Source organism: Ranitomeya imitator, chromosome 9 (genome assembly GCF_032444005.1).
Source record: "Ranitomeya imitator isolate aRanImi1 chromosome 9, aRanImi1.pri, whole genome shotgun sequence".
NCBI classification, from domain to species: Eukaryota; Metazoa; Chordata; class Amphibia; order Anura; family Dendrobatidae; genus Ranitomeya; species Ranitomeya imitator.
In genome coordinates, this window is record NC_091290.1 from 481837 (window position 1) to 503301 (window position 21465).

A 21465-nucleotide genomic window follows, 5' to 3' on the forward strand; every position below is an offset into this window, starting at 1 on the left:
CGGACAAGCGGCGCGTCTTTACAGACTGCAGCATGTTTATTTATCTTGCTGAGACGCTCAGTCTCCCCAAGATAAATGTTACCCGTCCAATGTATTTGGCACGGTGATTCCGCACGATTCAATGAACCCATGCGGAATCACCTGCGTTCAAAAACAGACAGCACTTTGGACACAGTGGACAGTGCTGCGTCCAAAGCGCTGCCGATTACTGAGAGTGGGGCCATAGTCTAATAACAGTTGCTGTTTTGTTACAGCATATGTAGGTTTTAATTAATGTTAATGCTTCTACCTAGGCTGGTGACTGTGTGTCTTTATTTAATATTAATGAGGGTATCTGGCTGAAGAGGTTGAACAAGGAAATTACATCACTTTTTTTTAATATATATCTTTATTTAGCTTACAAATCCTCATAAAATCCACATCAAATCCACTCTGAATTTCCACTGCGTTTTCTGCCAAGAGATGCAGAAACTGCGCAGAAATTTCCACAAACAAATCTGCAACGTGCGCACATAGCCTTATTGTGAAAAGTTAAGGAGGGTAAAGATGAAATAATCTCCAAAACCAAGGTTTCAGCCCTTAATTAACCTGTTAGGGTTATGGCTTGTTCACCATCATCATTAGGAATGGCGAGTTGATGCAAATTTCCAGCTTTATAAAAACCCAGCCTCCTCTAACGTTGTGCCAAAAAACAGCAGCCATAGGATCTTCTAAGCAGCTACGGAGCAGTACGAAAATGGTGGAGGCCACAAAGCAGGAGAAGACTATAAGAAGAGAGCAAAGCATTTTCACAGTGCCCTTTCCTCAGTTTGAAATGTAATTAAGAAATTGCAGTTACCAGAAACAGTTGAGGTCAAGATAAGGTACAGAAGACCAAGCAAAATGTCAGTGAGAGCTGCTCTTAGGATTGCTATAGAGGCAAACCAATACCCCTGCTTGACTGCAAAAGATCTTCCGAAATATTTAGGAGCTTTTTGAGTTGTGGTACATTGTACGACTGTTCAGAGACACCTGCACAAATATGGCCTTCATGGAAGAGTCATCAGAAAAAACCTCTCCTGTGTCCTCATCATAAAAGTCATGGTCAGAAGTGTGCGAAACAACATCTAAACAAGCCTGATGCATTTTGGAAACAAGTCCTGTGGACCGATGACGTTAAAATAAAATTCTGTGGCCACAATGATCAAAGGTGGAGAAAAAAGGGCACATAATTTCAGGAAAAGAACATTTTGCCTACCATTAAGCATGGAGGTGGATCAGTCATGCTTTAGGGTTGTGTTGCAGCCAGTGGCTCGGGTAAGATTTCACAGGTAGAGGGAAGAATGGATTCAATGAAATTTCAACAAATTCTTGATGCAAACAACACCAACTGCAAAAAAGCTGAAGTTGAAGAGAGGATGGCTTCTACAAATGGGAAATGATCCCAGACTGTCTCGCACAGTGTAGGAAAGACTAAGTGCAACACAAAGGGATGAGGAGAAGGGAGCCCAACGCAAGGGAATTGGGGGGTGGAGATCGCTAGGCAGATCTAACGTCACCCTGTCTGCCCCAAGTGTCCCTATATAGGTTCCGAACCTATCGCCAAACAGGATACATAAACCCTGCACGACCCTAACAGTAAGCCCTGCTTAGGCAAGGATGGGGTGAGCACTGGTCGATCCCCGCTATAACTAAATACAGATGGGATAAACAAGGGGAACACAGCTTGAGTGGACTCAGAGAGAAAAACAGCCGTTTCCAAACACCAAAGAGGAAGATAATCGACTGCTATAGCCTCAACAGTTGGAAATGGAAATATCAGCGGCAACTCCCAGCAGCAAGCTGGGAGTCTATAAATACACCGGTCCAGGTTTTTCAATTAGAAATCTAGAATGTTAGATTTGGAAGGGACCTCCTGGGTCATCTGCTCAAAGCAGGAGTCACTAAATCATCCCAGACAGGTGTCTGTCCAGCCTCTGTGTGAAGACTTTCATTGAAGGAGAACTCACCACCTCTGGTGGCAGCCTGTTCCACTCATCGATCATCCTAACTGTTAAAAACCTTTTTCTAATATCTAGTCTGTGTCTCCTCCCATTCAGTTTCATCCCATTGCTTCTAGTCTTTCCTTGTGCAATTGAGAATAAAGATGATCCTTCTACAATGTGACAGCCCTTGAGATATTTGTAGACAGCTATTAAGTCTCCTCTCAGTCTTCTTTTTTGCAGCTAAACATTCCCAAATCCTGTAACCGTTCCTCATAGGACATGGTTTGCAGTCCAGGAAGGCCTGGCCGGGGGAGGTTGCCCCTTGTTCCTAAAGTCAGAAGGACTTGGAAAGAGTTTGCAGAGTCAACCGCTGAGACCGTATGCAGCTAAATGCAGTGCGACTATCTGCAGCCTCTGACAATCCCGTGACATAAACATATGTCACAATCCACAATAGACGACCGCAGAAGGCGCAAGTTAAAGCTTTTACAATGGCCCTCACAATCCTCCGATCTGGACATCATTGAAACTCTGTGACTAGGCTTCAAAATGGCATAGGAAACAAGACGCCCCTGGAATCTCACAGAACGGGAAGATTTCTCCAAGGAAGAACGAAGGAAAATCCCTCAAACAAGATTGAGAACACTTGTTATAAACTTAGTGCTAAGTGCAGTGGAGATCAGTATCATGGGTCAGAAAAGAGGCCGAGAGACAACAGGTTAAGAGTTCAATAATATTTATGATGGTATGCATGTAAACAGCTATGAGACAGCAGGTTAGTAGCAGACAGAGCTGGATAAGCAGTAAGCACGTGTACAGACCGTGGAAGTCCAAGTATGTCAGGTCCAGAGACCTGGAGACCAGGCCAGGCCTCCTAGCAGGGAACAGTCCAGCAGCAGAGAGGAGTGCAGAGCAGATGCAGGGAAACAAGTCTTACGATGAAGAGATGTAGATCCGGAGACAGATGGGGTATCCCAAGGTAACAAAGAACAAGCAAGAAAGCGGTTCTTCCAGCTTGATCACAAGTCCAGGAACAAGATACTCAAGCAATGAGTAATATACAGAGCTCCCTTATATACACCACAGACAGGAACAAGGAAAGTCTGACAGGAAGCAAGATGGCCCCCGTGAGGCCAGTGACTCCATCTTAGGCAAGGGCAAAAGTAACCGAACTGAGGGCAACAGCAGACAGGAACAGATGTACAGTCCAAATCCTTACAACACTCTTGTCTGGCTACAAAAAGGGTTTATAATCTGTGATGCCTTCAAAAGTGGTTGCTACTAGGTACTAACTAGGGTGCTTAAACTTTTGCATTGGTCCATTTTCCTTTTTGTAATTTTTAAAATGTAAAAGATGAAAATCGAATTTTTTTTGCCTAAAATACAAAGGAAGTGTGTCACCTGTAACTTTAAGCCAGTGTCACGGCCACATGACTACGTTCAATGTGACCCATCTGCTTCTGTGCTAAAGGACTTAAATCAGAGACACAAGGATCCGGGAATATTCCTTCCGCACAGGACGATACCTGTCATAAGGTCTTATTATACCCTCTTAGAGATCTGCTCTAGGGTCGGTGATGCGGGGTAATCTCTGATTTTCCATCAATTTTAGCACAATAAAACTTCCATACCACTTTTCTAAATTTATGAAGGGTTAACTCTTCAAACTCAGTTTGTCTTTTAAATGACCATTTATTACACCACGGATCTGCTCTGCTCCTTTGTGTTATTTTAGACTCAAAAATGGAATTTGCCTAACATTCATTCAAGACAGTGTTGCAGAAATGAGTACACCATTAGGGTATGTTTCCACGTTCAGGAAACGCTGTGTGTTTGACGCTGCACAGAGACGCAGCGTTAAACACGCAGCGTACAAATGTTACAGCATAGTGGAGGGGATTTAATGAAATTCTGTCTCCACTATGCGTGGTAACACGCACCCGGCGGCCCTGCGATTCCGGACATGCGGCGCATCTTTTTAGATCGCAGCATGTCCGTTTACCTTGCAGCGACGCTGGGCCGCCGCAAGGTATAACACAGGGCCCTATGTGTGGGGTGCAATGATACCGGATGTGTGCAATGAACACATCCGGCATCATCGCGTCCCCAGTAGGCCGCTCCGTCCAAACCGCCGGCCATCCTGAAGATGGGCACGTACCCTAATGAAAATCTTATGAGAAAGCTAAAGTTTAGACTACAAAATTCTAAGGAACAAGAATCCACTGACAGATCAGTCTAATCCTTATTTGCACCAGTGTCCAGCAGACAGGCCGCTTTAGAGGGCCATACTGAACACCGAAAACTCCTGCCCATTACATGCTGTCGGCAATGGCACCACATGGAAGAGAAATGTCACAAGACTTGAGAAAGGTGAAGGCTACAAGACTATCAGCGAAGCTTCACTCATGAGTCAGATACTGGAGCAAAAGTGATAGAAAGATGGAGCTGCACCATCTCACAGAGACGTCCAGCAACCACGGAAGTCACCACCGAAACAGGAGCGTCTTTTGGTGCGAAGAGAAGAAAAATGTAATGTAAGATCCCTGCAGTTATCTAAAGAAGAAGAAAGCTGAATCGGGGGACACAATGCAGCGCACAGTGCAGAGGAGCCGCAGCATGGGGGGCGTCCATAGAGGAACCGCTTGTAAAACCCAGACACAAAAAGCCGCCTACATTGTTCCGGGGCCCAGGGGGAGAAATATGGAGATACTGGGGCTCGGGACAGAAGAGACTGAGAGAAATGTTTGTGGAACTGACTGCTTCTGAGGAGACAAGTTGTTGCCACTCTCCATCCAACTTCCAGGCCTAGAAGACTCAATGCCTCCTTACATATCATGACTGTCACACACAATACTAGATGGAGGAGTTACTGACTGGGGGTGTACTCATATCTGAACCAACTAATTGGACTAAAATGGAAGCTTTTGTGATAAGTTATATTATTTTAACCTCCCTGTCATATACTGGGGAAAATGGTATAGAGGTGAGATGGATGGCCGCCCCCAGGTATAGAGGAGAGGTGGAGGGCCGTCCCTGTGTATAGAGGAGAGGTGGAGGGCCGCCTCTCGGGTATAGAGGAGAGGTGGAGGTCCGCCCCCCGGGTATAGCGGAGAGGTGGAGGGCAGCCCCCCGAGTATAGAGAAAAGGTGGAGGGCTGCCCCCCGGGTATAGAGGAGAGGTGGAGGGCAGCCCCCCGAGTATAGAGGAGAGGTGGAGGGCCGCCCCCCGAGTATAGAGGAGAGGTGGAGGGTCGTCCCTGGGTATAGAGGAGAGGTGGAGGGCCGCGCCCCGGGTATAGAGGAGAGGTGGAGGGTCGTCCCTGGGTATAGAGGAGAGGTGGAGGGCCGCCTCTCGGGTATAGAGGAGAGGTGGAGGTCCGCCCCCCGGGTATAGCGGAGAGGTGGAGGGCAGCCCCCCGAGTATAGAGAAAAGGTGGAGGGCTGCCCCCCGGGTATAGAGGAGAGGTGGAGGGCCATCCCTGGGTATAGAGGAGAGGTGGAGGGCAGCCCCCCGAGTATAGAGAAAAGGTGGAGGGCCGCCCCCCGAGTATAGAGGAGAGGTGGAGGGTCGTCCCTGGGTATAGAGGAGAGGTGGAGGGCCGCCCCCCGGGTATAGAGGAGAGGTGGAGGGCCGTCCCTGGGTATAGAGGAGAGGTGGAGGGCCGTCCCTGGGTATAGAGGAGAGGTGGAGGGCCGTCCCCCGGGTATAGCGGAGAGATGGATGGCCGCCCCCCGGGTATAGAGGAGAGGTGGAGGGTCGTCCCTGGGTATAGAGGAGAGGTGGAGGGCCGTCCCTGGGTATAGAGGAGAGGTGGAGGTCCGCCCCCCGGTTATAGCGGAGAGGTGGAGGGCAGCCCCCCGAGTATAGAGAAAAGGTGGAGGGCTGCCCCCCGGGTATAGAGGAGAGGTGGAGGGCCATCCCTGGGTATAGAGGAGAGGTGGAGGGCAGCCCCCCGAGTATAGAGAAAAGGTGGAGGGCCGCCCCCCGAGTATAGAGGAGAGGTGGAGGGTCGTCCCTGGGTATAGAGGAGAGGTGGAGGGCCGCCCCCTGGGTATAGAGGAGAGGTAGAGGGTCATCCCTGGGTATAGAGGAGAGGTGGAGGGCCGTCCCTGGGTATAGAGGAGAGGTGGAGGGCCGTTCCCGGGTATAGAGGAGAGGTGGAGGGCCGTCCCTGGGTATAGAGGAGAGGTGGAGGGCCGTTCCCGGGTATAGAGGAGAGGTGGAGGTCCGCCCCCCGGGTATAGCGGAGAGGTGGAGGGCAGCCCCCCGAGTATAGAGAAAAGGTGGAGGGCCGCCCCCCGGGTATAGAGGAGAGAGGGAGGGCCATCCCTGGGTATAGAGGAGAGGTGGAGGGCCGTTCCCGGGTATAGAGGAGAGGTGGAGGGCCGTCCCTGGGTATAGAAGAGAGGTGGAGGGCCGCCTCTGGGTATAGATGAGAGGTGAAGGGCTGTCCCCGGGTTTAGCGGAGAGGTGAAGGGCCCTCCCTGTGTATGGAGGAGAGGTGGAGGGCCGCCTTTGGGCATAGAGGAGAGGTGGAGGGCCGCCCCTGGGCATAGAGGAGAGGTGGAGGGCTGTCCCTGTATATAGAGGAGAGGTGGAGGGCCATCCCCGGGTATAGAGGAGAGGTGGAGGGCCCCACCTCGTGTATAGACGAGAGGTGGGGGACCGTCACCGGGTTTAGCGGAGAGGTGGAGGGCCGTCTCCAGGTATAGAGGAGAGGTGAAGGGCCGTCTCCAGGTATAGAGGAGAGGTGAAGGGCTGTCCCTGTGTATAGAGGAGAGGTGGAGGGCCATCCCCCGGTATAGAGGAGAGGTGGAGGGCTATCCCCGGTTATAGAGGAGAGGTGGAGGGCAGCCCCCCGGGTATAGAGGAGGGCCGTTCCCGGGTTTAGCGGAGAGGTGGAGGGCTGTCCATGTGTATAGAGGAGAGGTGGAGGGCCGTCCTCGGGTGTAGAGGAGAGGTGGAGGGGGTATAGCAGAGGACCATCCCCCGAGTTTAGCTGAGAGGTGGAGGGCTGTCTCTGGGTATAGCGGAGAGGTGGAGGGCCGCTGTATATACTCGTAATGACATTTACCGGATCCCTTATTGTCTTCTGCAGGCAGAACGTTGAAGAGTTACTGGACTCTTTCCACAATCAAGTCAGTATGTGCCTTAAAAATGAGGTGCGTGGGGCTCGCTGTTCCTTGGGGTCTCGTGGATGCTTCCTGTGCTCAGATACTGTGCCCCTGGTGGTCTCTGGTCCCGATATTTGCCCACCTCTGTGCCACTATTCTAGGGCTGTGGCTTGTTAAGAAGAAAAGACCCTCTTAATTCTGGGAATAGGGCAACACAAGGAGAAAAGGGTGTAGATACCAGTGACTTTCCGGGCAGTTCTGATAACTGCTGCCCAGGACCTGACTGTACGCTGCACTTGTGCTGGCCAATCGTGTCTGTTAAATGACCACCGATTGGCCACGTGTAGCTGACGGACAGTGGTTTCATCGCTTGTATAGAGGGGCCAACTGATGTTCCATGTGCAGAAAATGATGGTTAATATAATCTGTACACATAAAATATTCTCGGCAGCACATACTGGTTATCCAGGACTATGTGCTGCCGAGACTGAGGCTTTTTATTTGTTAGTTGGGTCGTTTCTGTCCTTTTGAGTGGCTGATAACTAGGAAACAAGTGTTTTTTGGGCCTGTCCATATGTGCCCTGATGTAGGTGGAAGCAGCCTGCTGGACATCGCCCTCTTTTTCTGCTCACTCTCCTGTCCTGCTGGGGGTGATGTAGGGATGGCCTGATGTCTCAATATATTTTAAGTACAGGAATGGATCTGTCACATCTTGGTGACGTCACAGAGATCCACTCTGACTGCTCGTACAGATCTTCAATGTCTGTGAATCCCTCAGAATTTTCCAGATTTCTTCACAAATTTGACCTGAAACTGCATCAAATTTTCATAAGTCCTAAAAGTAAAAGAAGTAAATTACCGGTAAATTCTAGTAAAAAATCTGAGACGTTGTGATTATTTTTAAAATGAGGAAAATATTTCAGTACCACATGTCTGAATGGTGAAAGTCTGTGACCCCTCGCTGTCAGTATCGGGTGTGAGCTCTCGGGCAGCAGTGGCTCCATCTGAAGGTCTCCGGTTATCGCTGATTAGTCCGGCTCATCGGACGGAGGATTTTAGCCCGTTCCATCACTTCACCTGTGATGTTGGTGGTTTTCTCCATGAGCTCCGATCTTCACGTCCTTCCACAACATCTCTAGGATTACGGTCAGGACTGAGACTCGGCCGCTCCACAGCTTTATTCTCTGACCGTTCTTTTGTAGAAGGACGTCTGGCTTTGGGCCGCTTTCTTGTTCCATGTCCCTCATTCTCCTGAGATTCAGTTCATGGACAGCTGTCTGGACATTTTCCTTCAGAATTCATTGTTCTACCAATGATGGCGGGTGCCCTAGTCCAATTGTAAATGTAAACCTGTCAGGCCCTCCAATGTTCTTTGTCCTGATCATTAACATTTGCTCATGTGAAGAGGCCTTTGGTTGCCTAGAGGTGACCTTGGGTTCCTTTGTGACCTCATGGAGTATTGTGTGCCTTGTTCTTGGTGTGAGCTTTACTCGTTGATTGCTCCTGTGGAGGGTAATAATTTTCCTGACTGTCCTCTATTTTTGCATAATCTGTCTGACTATGGATTAGTGGAGTCTGGACCCTAGAGAGAAGATATTTCTTTCTCTAGACGTGGTTTTGTAACCTTCCCCATCTTGAAGAGTGTCCAGCTTTTTTTTCTCAAGTCCTCAGACATGTCCTTTGTTGTGGTTATGGTACTGATTAGAATGTAGAACATGTCCCCTTGCACCCAACTGTCATCCCATTGATTGTTAACATCGGGGTCCAACTTCACCTTCACATTATCCATTGCTAATGGTTCACATACAGTACATTGGCTACTCATAGAAATCTGATATTGGATCATTTTGCTCTTTTTAAATGGAGAGTGCAGTACTAATGACTAATTTCTTTGCTTTAGTTCCTTGTTTTTAGGACTTGTATGAAAATCTGACACGGTTTTAGGTAAAATTTGTGCAGGAATATGGAGAATGCTGAACTCTGAGACAGGGCTGTCTTTGGCCTCAGTTGGCTTCCTGTGTTTTTGCTCGGGGAGATGGAGGTGGTTTGCTCGGGACGTTGTCCATAATCGTGAGTGTCTCGTATTTTACACTTCACCAGAGTAATCCATACCGAGCTGCCGACCAGGTCATCAAAGTGGTGAGGAGCTTGTGCCGGACGGTAGACAGTGTGGAGACTCCGGCCATTACCGATTGTGTGAAGAAGCTGCGCAGAGCTGTGAACCTGCCGCGCAGCCGCAGTGTGGAGGTGAGAAGCTCCGTCCATGTGTGACGGCATGGACATTACATCAGGAAATGTCATCTGACCGTGCTGTATGTTCTAGGATCCCTGCAGTCCTGGTGCTGGAAATCACCACGTGGTCTCAGATGGTGAGTATGCCACACTGGCCTTAGTTCCACTTGTGTGCTGAGTGGTAATGTCTCCTATATTTCACCTGCAGCTCCTCCAGGAGGGGACGGTCCTCTACAAGAGAGTCTCGGACAGTTAACGACTGCTGTCCATGCGCTGCTGCAGCTGCATTTCAGCTCCTGCATCCCTGCTCCAGAGACCACCGGCGTCAGACCCCTGCAAGAAACTCGGACCTCGGCCGACCATCTCCAGTTCACTATACTTGCAGCACATGGTATCCCCACAGCTTGGGTGTCCAGGTGAGGTGACTGTCCTGTGTCATTACAGCATTTCACAAGTTAAATCTACAGGTAGCATTGAGCAAAGGTTGTGATAGTGATGCCCTACTGAAAAAGCTGCTGGTTGCTCTGTATGGGGCAATGTCTGTTGTATATCAGTGTATATAGGCTGCTCTGTACGGGGAGATATCTGCCGTATATCAGTGTATACAGGCAGCACTGTACGGGGAGATATCTGCTGTATATCAGTCTATACAGGCTGCTCTGTACGGGGAGATATCTGCCATATATCAGTGTATACAGGCTGCTCTGTACGGGGAGATATCTGCCGTATATCAGTCTATACAGGCTGCTCTGTACGGGGAGATATCTGCCATATATCAGTGTATACAGGCAGCACTGTACGGGGAGATATCTGCTGTATATCAGTGTATACAGGCTGCTCTGTACGGGGAGATATCTGCTGTATATCAGTCTATACAGGCTGCTCTGTACGGGGAGATATCTGCCGTATATCAGTCTATACAGGCTGCTCTGTACGGGGAGATATCTGCCATATATCAGTGTATACAGGCAGCACTGTACGGGGAGATATCTGCCGTATATCAGTCTATACAGGCTGCTCTGTACGGGGAGATATCTGCTGTATATCAGTGTATACAGGCAGCACTGTACGGGGAGATATCTGCCATATATCAGTGTATGCAGGCTGCTCTGTACGGGGAGATATCTGCCGTATATCAGTCTATACAGGCTGCTCTGTACGGGGAGATATCTGCCGTATATCAGTGTATACAGGCAGCACTGTACGGGGAGATATCTGCCGTATATCAGTCTATACAGGCTGCTCTGTACGGGGAGATATCTGCCATATATCAGTGTATACAGGCTGCTCTGTACGGGGAGATATCTGCTGTATATCAGTGTATACAGGCTGCTCTGTACGGGGAGATATCTGCTGTATATCAGTCTATACAGGCTGCTCTGTACGGGGAGATATCTGCCGTATATCAGTCTATACAGGCTGCTCTGTACGGGGAGATATCTGCCATATATCAGTGTATACAGGCAGCACTGTACGGGGAGATATCTGCCGTATATCAGTCTATACAGGCTGCTCTGTACGGGGAGATATCTGCCGTATATCAGTGTATACAGGCAGCACTGTACGGGGAGATATCTGCCGTATATCAGTCTATACAGGCTGCTCTGTACGGGGAGATATCTGCCGAATATCAGTGTATACAGGCTGCTCTGTACGGGGAGATATCTGCTGTATATCAGTGTATACAGGCTGCTCTGTACGGGGAGATATCTGCTGTATATCAGTCTATACAGGCTGCTCTGTACGGGGAGATATCTGCCGTATATCAGTCTATACAGGCTGCTCTGTACGGGGAGATATCTGCCATATATCAGTGTATACAGGCAGCACTGTACGGGGAGATATCTGCTGTATATCAGTGTATACAGGCAGCACTGTACGGGGAGATATCTGCTGTATATCAGTGTATATAGGCTGCTCTGTACAGGGAGATATCTGCCGTATATCAGTGTATACAGGCTGCTCTGTATGGGGAGATATCTGCCGAATATCAGTGTATACAGGCTGCTCTGTACGGGGAGATATCTGCCGTATATCAGTGTATACAGGCTGCTCTGTACGGGGAGATATCTGCCGAATATCAGTGTATGCAGGCTGCTCTGTACAGGGAGATATCTGCTGTATATCAGTGTATGCAGGCTGCTCTGTACAGGGAGATATCTGCTGTATATCAGTGTATGCAGGCTGCTCTGTACAGGGAGATATCTGCTGTATATCAGTGTATGCAGGCTGCTCTGTACAGGGAGATATCTGCTGTATATCAGTGTATGCAGGCTGCTCTGTACAGGGAGATATCTGCCGAATATCAGTGTATGCAGGCTGCTCTGTACAGGGAGATATCTGCTGTATATCAGTGTATGCAGGCTGCTCTGTACAGGGAGATATCTGCTGTATATCAGTGTATGCAGGCTGCTCTGTACAGGGAGATATCTGCCGAATATCAGTGTATGCAGACCACTCTGTGCGGGGAGATATGTGCCGTATATCAGTGTATGCAGGCTGCTCTGTACGGGGAGATATCTGCTGTATATCAGTGTATGCAGGCTGCTCTGTACAGGGAGATATCTGCCGAATATCAGTGTATGCAGGCTGCTCTGTACGGGGAGATATCTGCCGAATATCAGTGTATGCAGACCACTCTGTGCGGGGAGAGGTAGTGAAATATGTATGGATGTATAACCAGCAGTAAATTAACACCTGTGCTGAGACTGCAGCTCTCACAAAGGTCATGACCTATGTTATCCTGAGTTTCAGGCAGTCTCCTGGTCTCCAGTCACCCCAGGGGGGATGTCCTGAACACACACAGAATTGGAAACACTTCACGCTTCCTAGTGCCTGTGATGGGATGACGCTAAATTGCAGCCTGATACTGTACAGTTACTCTGAGAAAGAAAGATTACACGAATAGTGTTCAAAGAAAAATAATGTATTAATTGGTAAAATAGGCAGGATCCAGTCACAAAACAAAGATTAGAATATTAAACTGAGAGGCTGGTCTAGAAATCTGTCCTCCAAGTTGCCTCTATAAGTTAGGCCTTTACACTTAGAAACCTGTTCACAGTGAGGGACAGCCAAGCTGAGGTAATCCATTCCATATTTCTCCCTCCCTCAAGGGCAGAATACCAGGTTGCATGTTAGACATTTCTGTAAGTTCTCCCTTTTATTTTATAACTGTTTTGCATATGTGTACGTCACTTTTTATTTCCATATTTGTATATCCTTTTATTGTAAGCACTGTACCTTTTCTATTAAAGCTTAAAACTTTTTAATAAGTTCGAACCTTGCATGCTCCAAAGAATCCATAGCCTTAGAGTGTGTGACCCTGCTGATTGGCAGACAGTAGTAGTAATATTTCCGGGACTCATTGCCCGTGTATTCGATGAGTGGTGGCAGCGCGTATGAGCGGGTGTGTGGCCTGGGTCAGTGTATGATTTATGCTCCCATTACAGCATAGCACAGAGGCTGAATGCTGGACTGAGAGTGGGGAGATAAATTAACCCTTTCAGGCGCAACGCCAAGTTACGTGCTGAGAAGCGGGTACGTGACAAATTGGCGGCAGAGCAGTGGGATAGAATTATTTCTATTAGAGCATTAGTGCATGGTTTAAGTAATTATTCCCTGTACTGAAGAATTGGTATCCTTGCGAGGAGTGCACCAGTTCTTCAAGGTTCAGCTCAGTGCTTACTTAGACATACTTGCAAACAGTTTCCCCTCCCCGTTTTTCTTTTCTATCTTTTATTTGGCAAAGGCTGTTTATCGATATGGCAGCCCAGTACAAGAAGCAGAGCAAGGAAGCCCTGACCGACCTCTGTGAGCAGAGAGGAATAGAGACAGCCGACAGATCCAAGGAACTGCTGATACGCGCCTTGGTCGAGCAGGACATAGAGCAAAGTGCTGGAACATCTGGGCAATGAGAGAGCCCACCTCAGAGAGACCCAGCAATGCCAGCTCTTGCAGCGGAGATACCTGATGGAAATGTCAGCAATGCCAGTGCTGAGGAGCCTATGGACTGTACTTTGCAAATGGACTTACAACGCCTGGGATCAAGTGATCCCAATCTGCGCAAGCAGCTTATTCTACAGCACCGACAGGCTGAGAGAGAGGCTGCAGAACGCCGGGAGGAGAGAGAGGCTGCAGAATGCCGTGAGGAGAGAGAGGCTGCAGAACGCCGGGAGGAGAGAGAGGCTGCAGAACGCCGGGAGGAGAGAGAGGCTGCAGAACGCCGGGAGGAGAGAGAGGCTGCAGAACGCCGGGAGGAGAGAGAGGCTGCAGAATGCCGTGACCGGGCTGAGAGAGAGGCTGCAGAACGCCGGGAGGAGAGAGAGGCTGCAGAACGCCGGGAGGAGAGAGAGGCTGCAGAACGCCGGGAGGAGAGAGAGGCTGCAGAACGCCGGGAGGAGAGAGAGGCTGCAGAACGCCGGGAGGAGAGAGAGGCTGCAGAACGCCGGGAGGAGAGAGAGGCTGCGGAATGCCGTGACCGGGCTGAGAGAGAGGCTGCAGAACGCCGGGAGGAGAGAGAGGCTGCAGAATGCCGTGAGGAGAGAGAGGCTGCAGAATGCCGTGAGGAGAGAGAGGCTGCAGAATGCCGTGAGGAGAGAGAGGCTGCAGAATGCCGGGAGGAGAGAGAGGCTGCAGAATGCCGGGAGGAGAGAGAGGCTGCAGAATGCCGGGAGGAGAGAGAGGCTGCAGAATGCCGGGAGGAGAGAGAGGCTGCAGAACGCCGGGAGGAGAGAGAGGCTGCAGAACGCCGGGAGGAGAGAGAGGCTGCAGAACGCCGGGAGGAGAGAGAGGCTTCAGAACGCCGGGAGGAGAGAGAGGCTGCAGAATGCCGTGACCGGGCTGAGAGAGAGGCTGCAGAACGCCGGGAGGAGAGAGCGTTCCAGCTTCAGATGGCTCAAATAGAGCAGGGTATCTGTCCTCATTTAACCCCCTCCCAGGATATAGATCCAAGGATACCACGCCTGGAAAACTTCCCTGTGATGGAGAAGGATACAAACTTAGATACTTTCCTTCGGGGGTTTGAAAAAACCTGCAGGCAGTACCATCTACCCCGTGAACAGTGGGTGCAGTATCTAACCCCAGGGTTGAGAGGCAAAGCCCTGGAAGTTTTTGCTGGCCTCCCACCAGAGCTAGATGCGAACTATGAGGCCATAAAAGAGGCCCTGATCAGGAAATACAACCTAACACCAGAAGTGTATCGTAGAAAGTTCCGGAACCTACAACGTGGATCAACTGACAGCCGATGTTGTGAGCACCTTGAGGACCACGTTCCACCAATGGATTAGGGGACTTTCTGATAACAGTTTTGAGGACTTAACGGATCTTATGGTCAAGGATCAATTTCTTCACATGTGCCCCACGGATGTACGACAATTTGTGTGTGATCGGGAGCCACAAACTGTGGATCAGGCTGCAAGGATTGCGGACTGCTATGTGGCTAACAGGATGCCTGAGGTGCGGAAGCCATCGGGATTCAGCTGGAGGGGGGGTAAGCCAAACGGGGACCCTTCTCCCTCTGCCGGCCGATCACCAGTGCTGTCCAAGCCCACCTCCTATGGGGCCCCGGGGAATAGACATTCTCTAGGTGATGCACGCCGGTGCTTCTCCTGCAACAAAGTGGGACATGTTAGCGCTGTCTGCCCTGATAGGGAGAAACGCCCAACTACCACCACAAAGCCGACTGTGCCCCCGTCTGTCCTCTTTGTAGCCGGCTCTGATGCGAGGGCAAATGAGAACTGTCAATCTGTCACTGTTGGGAATAAAGTCACCAATGGTCTCAGACACTGGGGCAGAGGTGACCCTGGTGCATCCAGCCATGATAACCCCTGCCGATATCATACCAGGAAAGACGATGTCTATAACCGGGATTGGAGGGGTCAGCCCTGCCGTGCCCATGCCCCGTGTGTACCTGGACTGGGGAGCAGGGAAAGGACTGAGAGAAGTGGGAGTATCAGAGGCTATTCCCACCAATGTGTTGCTAGGCACGGACCTGGGGAGGATAGTGTCCCACTATGTTCCTCCCTTGCAAGTAAATGATACAGAGAAGGTGGAAGAACGTGACCCACCTGAGATCCCGTGCGAGGAGGGAAAATGTCCCAATGCACAGGACTGTAATTATGTGGCAGCTGTGACCCGGAGTCAGGCTGCGGCTCAGACTCAGGCCCAGAGATTAGAGGATGAGTCTCAGACAGAACTGCCAGGACAGGAGGCCCATACTGTGGCCCCGGAGCCTCCATACATGGCAGACCCCCCAAGGTCCCTGATGACAGACACTGAAGACTCAGCTTCAGACCAGGGCCTGGCAGTCACACTAGGCCGGGGCCTGCAGGCTGACCGTCAGAGCATCCAGGAGGCCCATACTGTGGTCCTGGAGCCTCCATACATGGCAGACCCACCAAGGTCTCTGATAACAGACACTGAAGACTCAGCTTCAGACCAGGGCCTGGCAGTCACACTAGGCCGGGGCCTGCAGGCTGACCGTCAGAGCTTCCAGGAGGCCCTGCAGACAGATGTCAGTCTGGAGGAGCTCAGATGTCTTGCAGACCGACCCCCTGCTGCTTCTACTACAGAATCTTGGGACTATGAACGGCGGCTGATCGTCCCTTATCCATTTAGGGAACAATTATTGAGAATTGCCCATGAAATTCCTTTGGCCGGACACCATGGAATACAAGTGCAGCATTTTGTGGCCAGCGCCTATCATCCCCAAACCAACGGACTCTGTGAGCGTTTTAATGGAACATTAAAGCAAATGCTCAAAATGTTGGTGGAGACTGAAGGGAGAGACTGGGAGCAGTACCTCCCCCATCTGCTGTTTGCCTACAGAGATGTTCCCCAGGCGTCTACTGGATTCTCCCCCTTTGAACTGGTATATGGGAGGAGGGTCAGGGGGCCACTTGATTTGATTAAGGACTGCTGGGAGGACGACCCTAGAACTACTGGAGTCTCAGTGGTTGAATATGTACTGCAGCTCAGAGAGAGAATGCAGAAACTGAGCAACCTGGCCCATGAGAATGTGACCCAGGCCCAAACCAACCAGAAGGTCTGGTACAACCGTAATGGCAGACTGAGGGCCTATGAGGAAGGGCAGAAGGTTTGGGTGTTGGTCCCTATGTTACAGAATAAATTGCAGACCGCATGGGAGGGACCATACACTGTATATAAGCGGCTGAATGATGTTAATTATGTGGTGACACTAGATGAGCATGCAAAGCGTCAGAAAGTGTTACATGTAAATATGTTGAAGGCTCATCATGGCAGGGAGGCCTGTGTCTTACCTGTCTGTAGCCGGCCTGAAGAGGGGGAGGCTGATCTGTTACTGGATGTGGGGGCCGGGACTCAGTACATGGAGTCCCTGGAGTCAACAGAGTTTAACCCTGAGCTATCCCACAGTCAGAGGTCTGAGCTATAATGTGTGTGTAATATCTCGATCTATCTATGTATACATACAACTAGGTGTTCAGAGCCATACTGTGTGCTCAGATCCAGCCACATTCATCCAAACTGATTGTTCATCTGTAGTATGAAACGAAGACCAATGACCCAAAACATAAAGCCAAAGCAACCCAGGAGTTTATTAAAGCAAAGAAGTGGCATATTCTGGAATGGCCAAGTCAGTCATCTGATCTCAACCCAATTGAGCAGCATTTCACTTGTTAAAGACTAAACTTCAGACAGAAAGGCCACAAACAAACAGCAACTGAAAACCACCGCAGTGAAGACCGAGCATCAAAAAGGTGGAAACACAGCGTCTGGTGATGTCCATGAGTTCAAGACTTCAGGCAGTCATTGCCAACAAAGGGTTTTCAACCAAGTACTAAAAATGAACATTTTATTTAAAATTATTGAATCTGTCCAATTACTTTTGGTCCCTTTAAAAACAGGGTGGCTCATGCTAAGGAGCTGAAACTCCTAAACCCTTCATCCAATTTTAATGTGGATACCCTCAAATGAAAGCTGAAAGTCTGAACTTCACCTGCATCTGAATTGTTTTGTTTAAGATTCATTGTGGTAATGTCTATAACCAAAATTAGAAAAATGTCTCTGTCCAAATATTAATGTACCTAAATAAATAAATATTTATATATATACAGTGGGGCAAAAAAGTATTTAGTCAGTCAGCAATAGTGCAAGTTCCACCACTTAAAAAGATGAGAGGCGTCTGTAATTTACATCATAGGTAGACCTCAACTATGGGAGACAAACTGAGAAAAAAAAATCCAGAAAATCACATTGTCTGTTTTTTTAACATTTTTTTTGCATATTATGGTGGAAAATAAGTATTTGGTCAGAAACAAAATTTCATCTCAATACTTTGTAATATATCCTTTGTTGGCAATGACAGAGGTCAAACGTTTTCTGTAAGTCTTCACAAGGTTGCCACACACTGTTGTTGGTATGTTGGCCCATTCCTCCATGCAGATCTCCTCTAGAGCAGTGATGTTTTTGGCTTTTCGCTTGGCAACACGGACTTTCAACTCCCTCCAAAGGTTTTCTATAGGGTTGAGATCTGGAGACTGGCTAGGCCACTCCAGGACCTTGAAATGCTTCTTATGAAGCCACTCCTTCGTTGCCCTGGCGGTGTGCTTTGGATCATAGTCATGTTGAAAGACCCAGCCACGTTTCATCGTCAATGCCCTTGCTGATGGAAGGAAGTTTGCACTCAAAATCTCACGATACATGGCCCCATTCATTCTTTCATGTACCCGGATCAGTCGTCCTGGCCCCTTTGCAGAGAAACAGCCCCAAAGCATGATGTTTCCACCACCATGCTTTACAGTAGGTATGGTGTTTGATGGATGCAACTCAGTATTCTTTTTCCTCCAAACACGACAAGTTGTGTTTCTACCAAACAGTTCCAGTTTGGTTTCATCAGACCATAGGACATTCTCCCAAAACTCCTCTGGATCATCCAAATGCTCTCTAGCAAACTTCAGACGGGCCCGGACATGTACTGGCTTAAGCAGTGGGACACGTCTGGCACTGCAGGATCTGAGTCCATGGTGGCGTAGTGTGTTACTTATGGTAGGCCTTGTTACATTGGTCCCAGCTCTCTGCAGTTCATTCACTAGGTCACCCCGCGTGGTTCTGGGATTTTTGCTCACCGTTCTTGTGATCATTCTGACCCCACAGGGTGGGATTTTGCGTGGAGCCCCAGATCGAGGGAGATTATCAGTGGTCTTGTATGTTTTCCATTTTCTAATTATTGCTCCCACTGTTGATTTCTTCACTCCAAGCTGGTTGGCTATTGCAGATTCAGTCTTCCCAGCCTGATGCAGGCCTACAATTTTGTTTCTGGTGTCCTTTGACAGCTCTTTGGTCTTCACCATAGTGGAGTTTGGAGTCAGACTGTTTGAGGGTGTGCACAGGTGTCTTTTTATACTGATAACAAGTTTAAACAGGTGCCATTACTACAGGTAATGAGTGGAGGAAAGAGGAGACTCTTAAAGAAGAAGTTACAGGTCTGTGAGAGCCAGAAATCTGGATTGTTTGTTTCTGACCAAATACTTATTTTCCACCATAATATGCAAATAAAATGTTAAAAAAACAGACAATGTGATTTTCTGGGGTTTTTTTTCTCAGTTTGTCTCCCATAGTTGAGGTCTACCTATGATGTAAATTACAGACGCCTCTCATCTTTTTAAGTGGTGGAACTTGCACTATTGCTGACTGACTAAATACTTTTTTGCTCCACTGTATATTTATACTAGATGGGAGCCCAATTCTAATTCATTGGGTATTCTAGAATATGTATGCGTAGTGTATAGCACAGCCTGCGTAGTGTATAGCACAGCCTGCGTAGTATATTGCACAGCCACGCAGTACATTGCGCAGCCCACGCAGTACATTGCGCAGCCCACGCAGTACATTGCGCAGCCCACGCAGTACATTGCGCAGCCCACGTAGTATATTGCGCAGCTCACGTAGTATGTTGCGCAACCCACATATGTTGCACAGCCCACGTTGTATATTGTGCAGCCCACGTAGTATGTTGCGCAGCCCACGTAGTATGGTGCACAGCACACGTAGTATGTTGCGCAGCTTACGTAGTATATTGCGTAGCCCACGTAGTATTTTGCGCAGCCCACGCAGTATATTGCACAGCCTACATAGTATATTGTGCAGCCCACGTAGTATATTGCACAGCCCACGTATATTCTGCAGCCCACATAGTATGTTGCGCAGCCCACGTAGTATATTGCTCAGCCCACGTAGTATATTGCTCAGCCCACGTAGTATATTGCTCAGCCCACGTAGTATATTGCTCAGCCCACGTTGTATATTGCGCAGCCCACGTAGTGTTGCGCAGCCCACGTAGTATATTGCGCAGCCCACGTAGTATATTGCACAGCCCATGTAGTATATTGCACAGCCCATGTAGTATATTTCACAGCCCACGTTGTATATTGCTCAGCCCACGTAGTATATTGCTCAGCCCACGTAGTATATTGCTCAGCCCACGTAGTATGTTGCGCAGCCCACGTAGTATGTTGCGCAGCCCATGTTGTATATTGCGCAGCCCACGTAGTATATTGCACAGCCCATGTTGTATGTTGCGCAGCCCACGTATATTGCGCAGCCCACGTAGTATATTGCACAGCCCATGTAGTATATTGCACAAGCCACGTATATAGCAATGTGGGCATCATATCCCTGTTAAAAAAAAAAGAAAAAAAGAATTAAAATAAAAAATAGTTATATACTCACCCTCCGTTGGCCCCCCGGATCGAAGCGGTTACCGACGCTCCTTGTGCGCTCCGGTCTCAAGAGTGCATTGCGGTCTCGCGAGATGATGACGTAGTGGTCTCGCGAGACCGCTACGTCATCATCTCGCGAGATCGCAATGCATGGAGCGGTTGCCGGAGCGTTGCGAGGAGCGGGAAAGAACTGTTCTGGATCCAGGGGCCGACGGACGGTGAGTGTATAACGATATTTTATTTTTTACATTAGATTTTTTTACTATTGATGCCGCATAGGCAGCATGAATAGTAAAAAGTTGGTCACACAGGGTTAATAGCAGCGTTAAGGGAGTGCGTTACACAGCAGCATAACGCGCTCCGTTAGGGCTGCCATTAACCCTGTGTGAGCGGTGACTGGAAGGGAGTATGCGGCCGCCGCGCACTGACTGCGGGGAGGAAAGAGCTGGCATATTGGCGCCGGACTGTGGCCGTCGCTGATTGGTCGTGGCAATGGTCGTGGGCGTTTTGCCACAACCAATCAGCGACTTGGATTCCATGACAGACAGAGGCTGCGACCAATGAATATCCGAGACAGAAAGATGGAAGTGACCCGTAGACAATTATATAGTAGGATATATATATATATATATATATATATATATATATATATATATATACATACATACATACATACATACATACATACATACATACATACATACATACATACATACATACATATATATATATATATATATATATATATATATATATATATATATATATATATAATATATATATATACTAGATTGTGGCCTGATTCTAACGCATCGGGTATTCTAGAATATGCATGTCCCCGTAGTATATGGACAATGATGATTCCAGAACTCGCGGCAGACTCTGCCCGTCGCTGATTGGTCGAGGCAACCTTTATGACATCATTGTCGCCATGGCAACCATTATGACACCTACGTCGATACTGTGCCCGTCGCTGATTGGTCGAGGCAAATTCGCGGCAGACTGTGCCCGTCACTGATTGGTCGAGGCAACCTTTATAACATCATCGTCGCCATGCTGTGCCCGTCGACCAATCAGAGACGTGGGATTTCCAAGACAGACAGACAGACAGAAAGACCCTTAGACAATTATATATATACTAGATTGTGGCCCGATTCTAACGCATCGGGTATTCTAGAATATGCATGTCCCCGTAGTATATGGACAATGATGATTCCAGAATTCGCGGCAGACTGTGCCCGTCGCTGATTGGTCGAGGCAACCTTTATGCCATCATCGTCGCCATGGCAACCATTATGACATCTACGTCGATACTGTGCCCTACATCGCCTGGCGGCCTCGACCAATCAGCAACGGGCACAGCGACGATGATGTCATAAAGGACGTAGAAATCCCACATTTCTGATTCAGCGACGGGCACAGTATCGACGTAGATGTCATAATGGTTGCCATGGCGAC

At 48.8% G+C, this 21465-nt stretch overlaps 1 protein-coding gene across 3 annotated transcripts in view; it reads left to right on the plus strand.

Annotated features, from left to right (window-relative positions):
• The window catches only part of PIK3C2A (phosphatidylinositol-4-phosphate 3-kinase catalytic subunit type 2 alpha), a 231923-nt gene that overhangs the window by 47308 nt on the left and 163150 nt on the right, over nucleotides 1-21465 (plus strand). For 2 of the 3 annotated variants that reach the window (XM_069738457.1, XM_069738459.1), the window contains exons 8-11: nucleotides 7063-7126; nucleotides 9179-9325; nucleotides 9402-9447; nucleotides 9519-9726. In XM_069738457.1, the coding sequence (XP_069594558.1) occupies nucleotides 7063-7126; nucleotides 9179-9325; nucleotides 9402-9447; nucleotides 9519-9726 (465 nt within the window). The remainder of the gene's footprint in view (nucleotides 1-7062; nucleotides 7127-9178; nucleotides 9326-9401; nucleotides 9448-9518; nucleotides 9727-21465) is intronic. The other variant, XM_069738460.1, reaches the window with a different exon arrangement.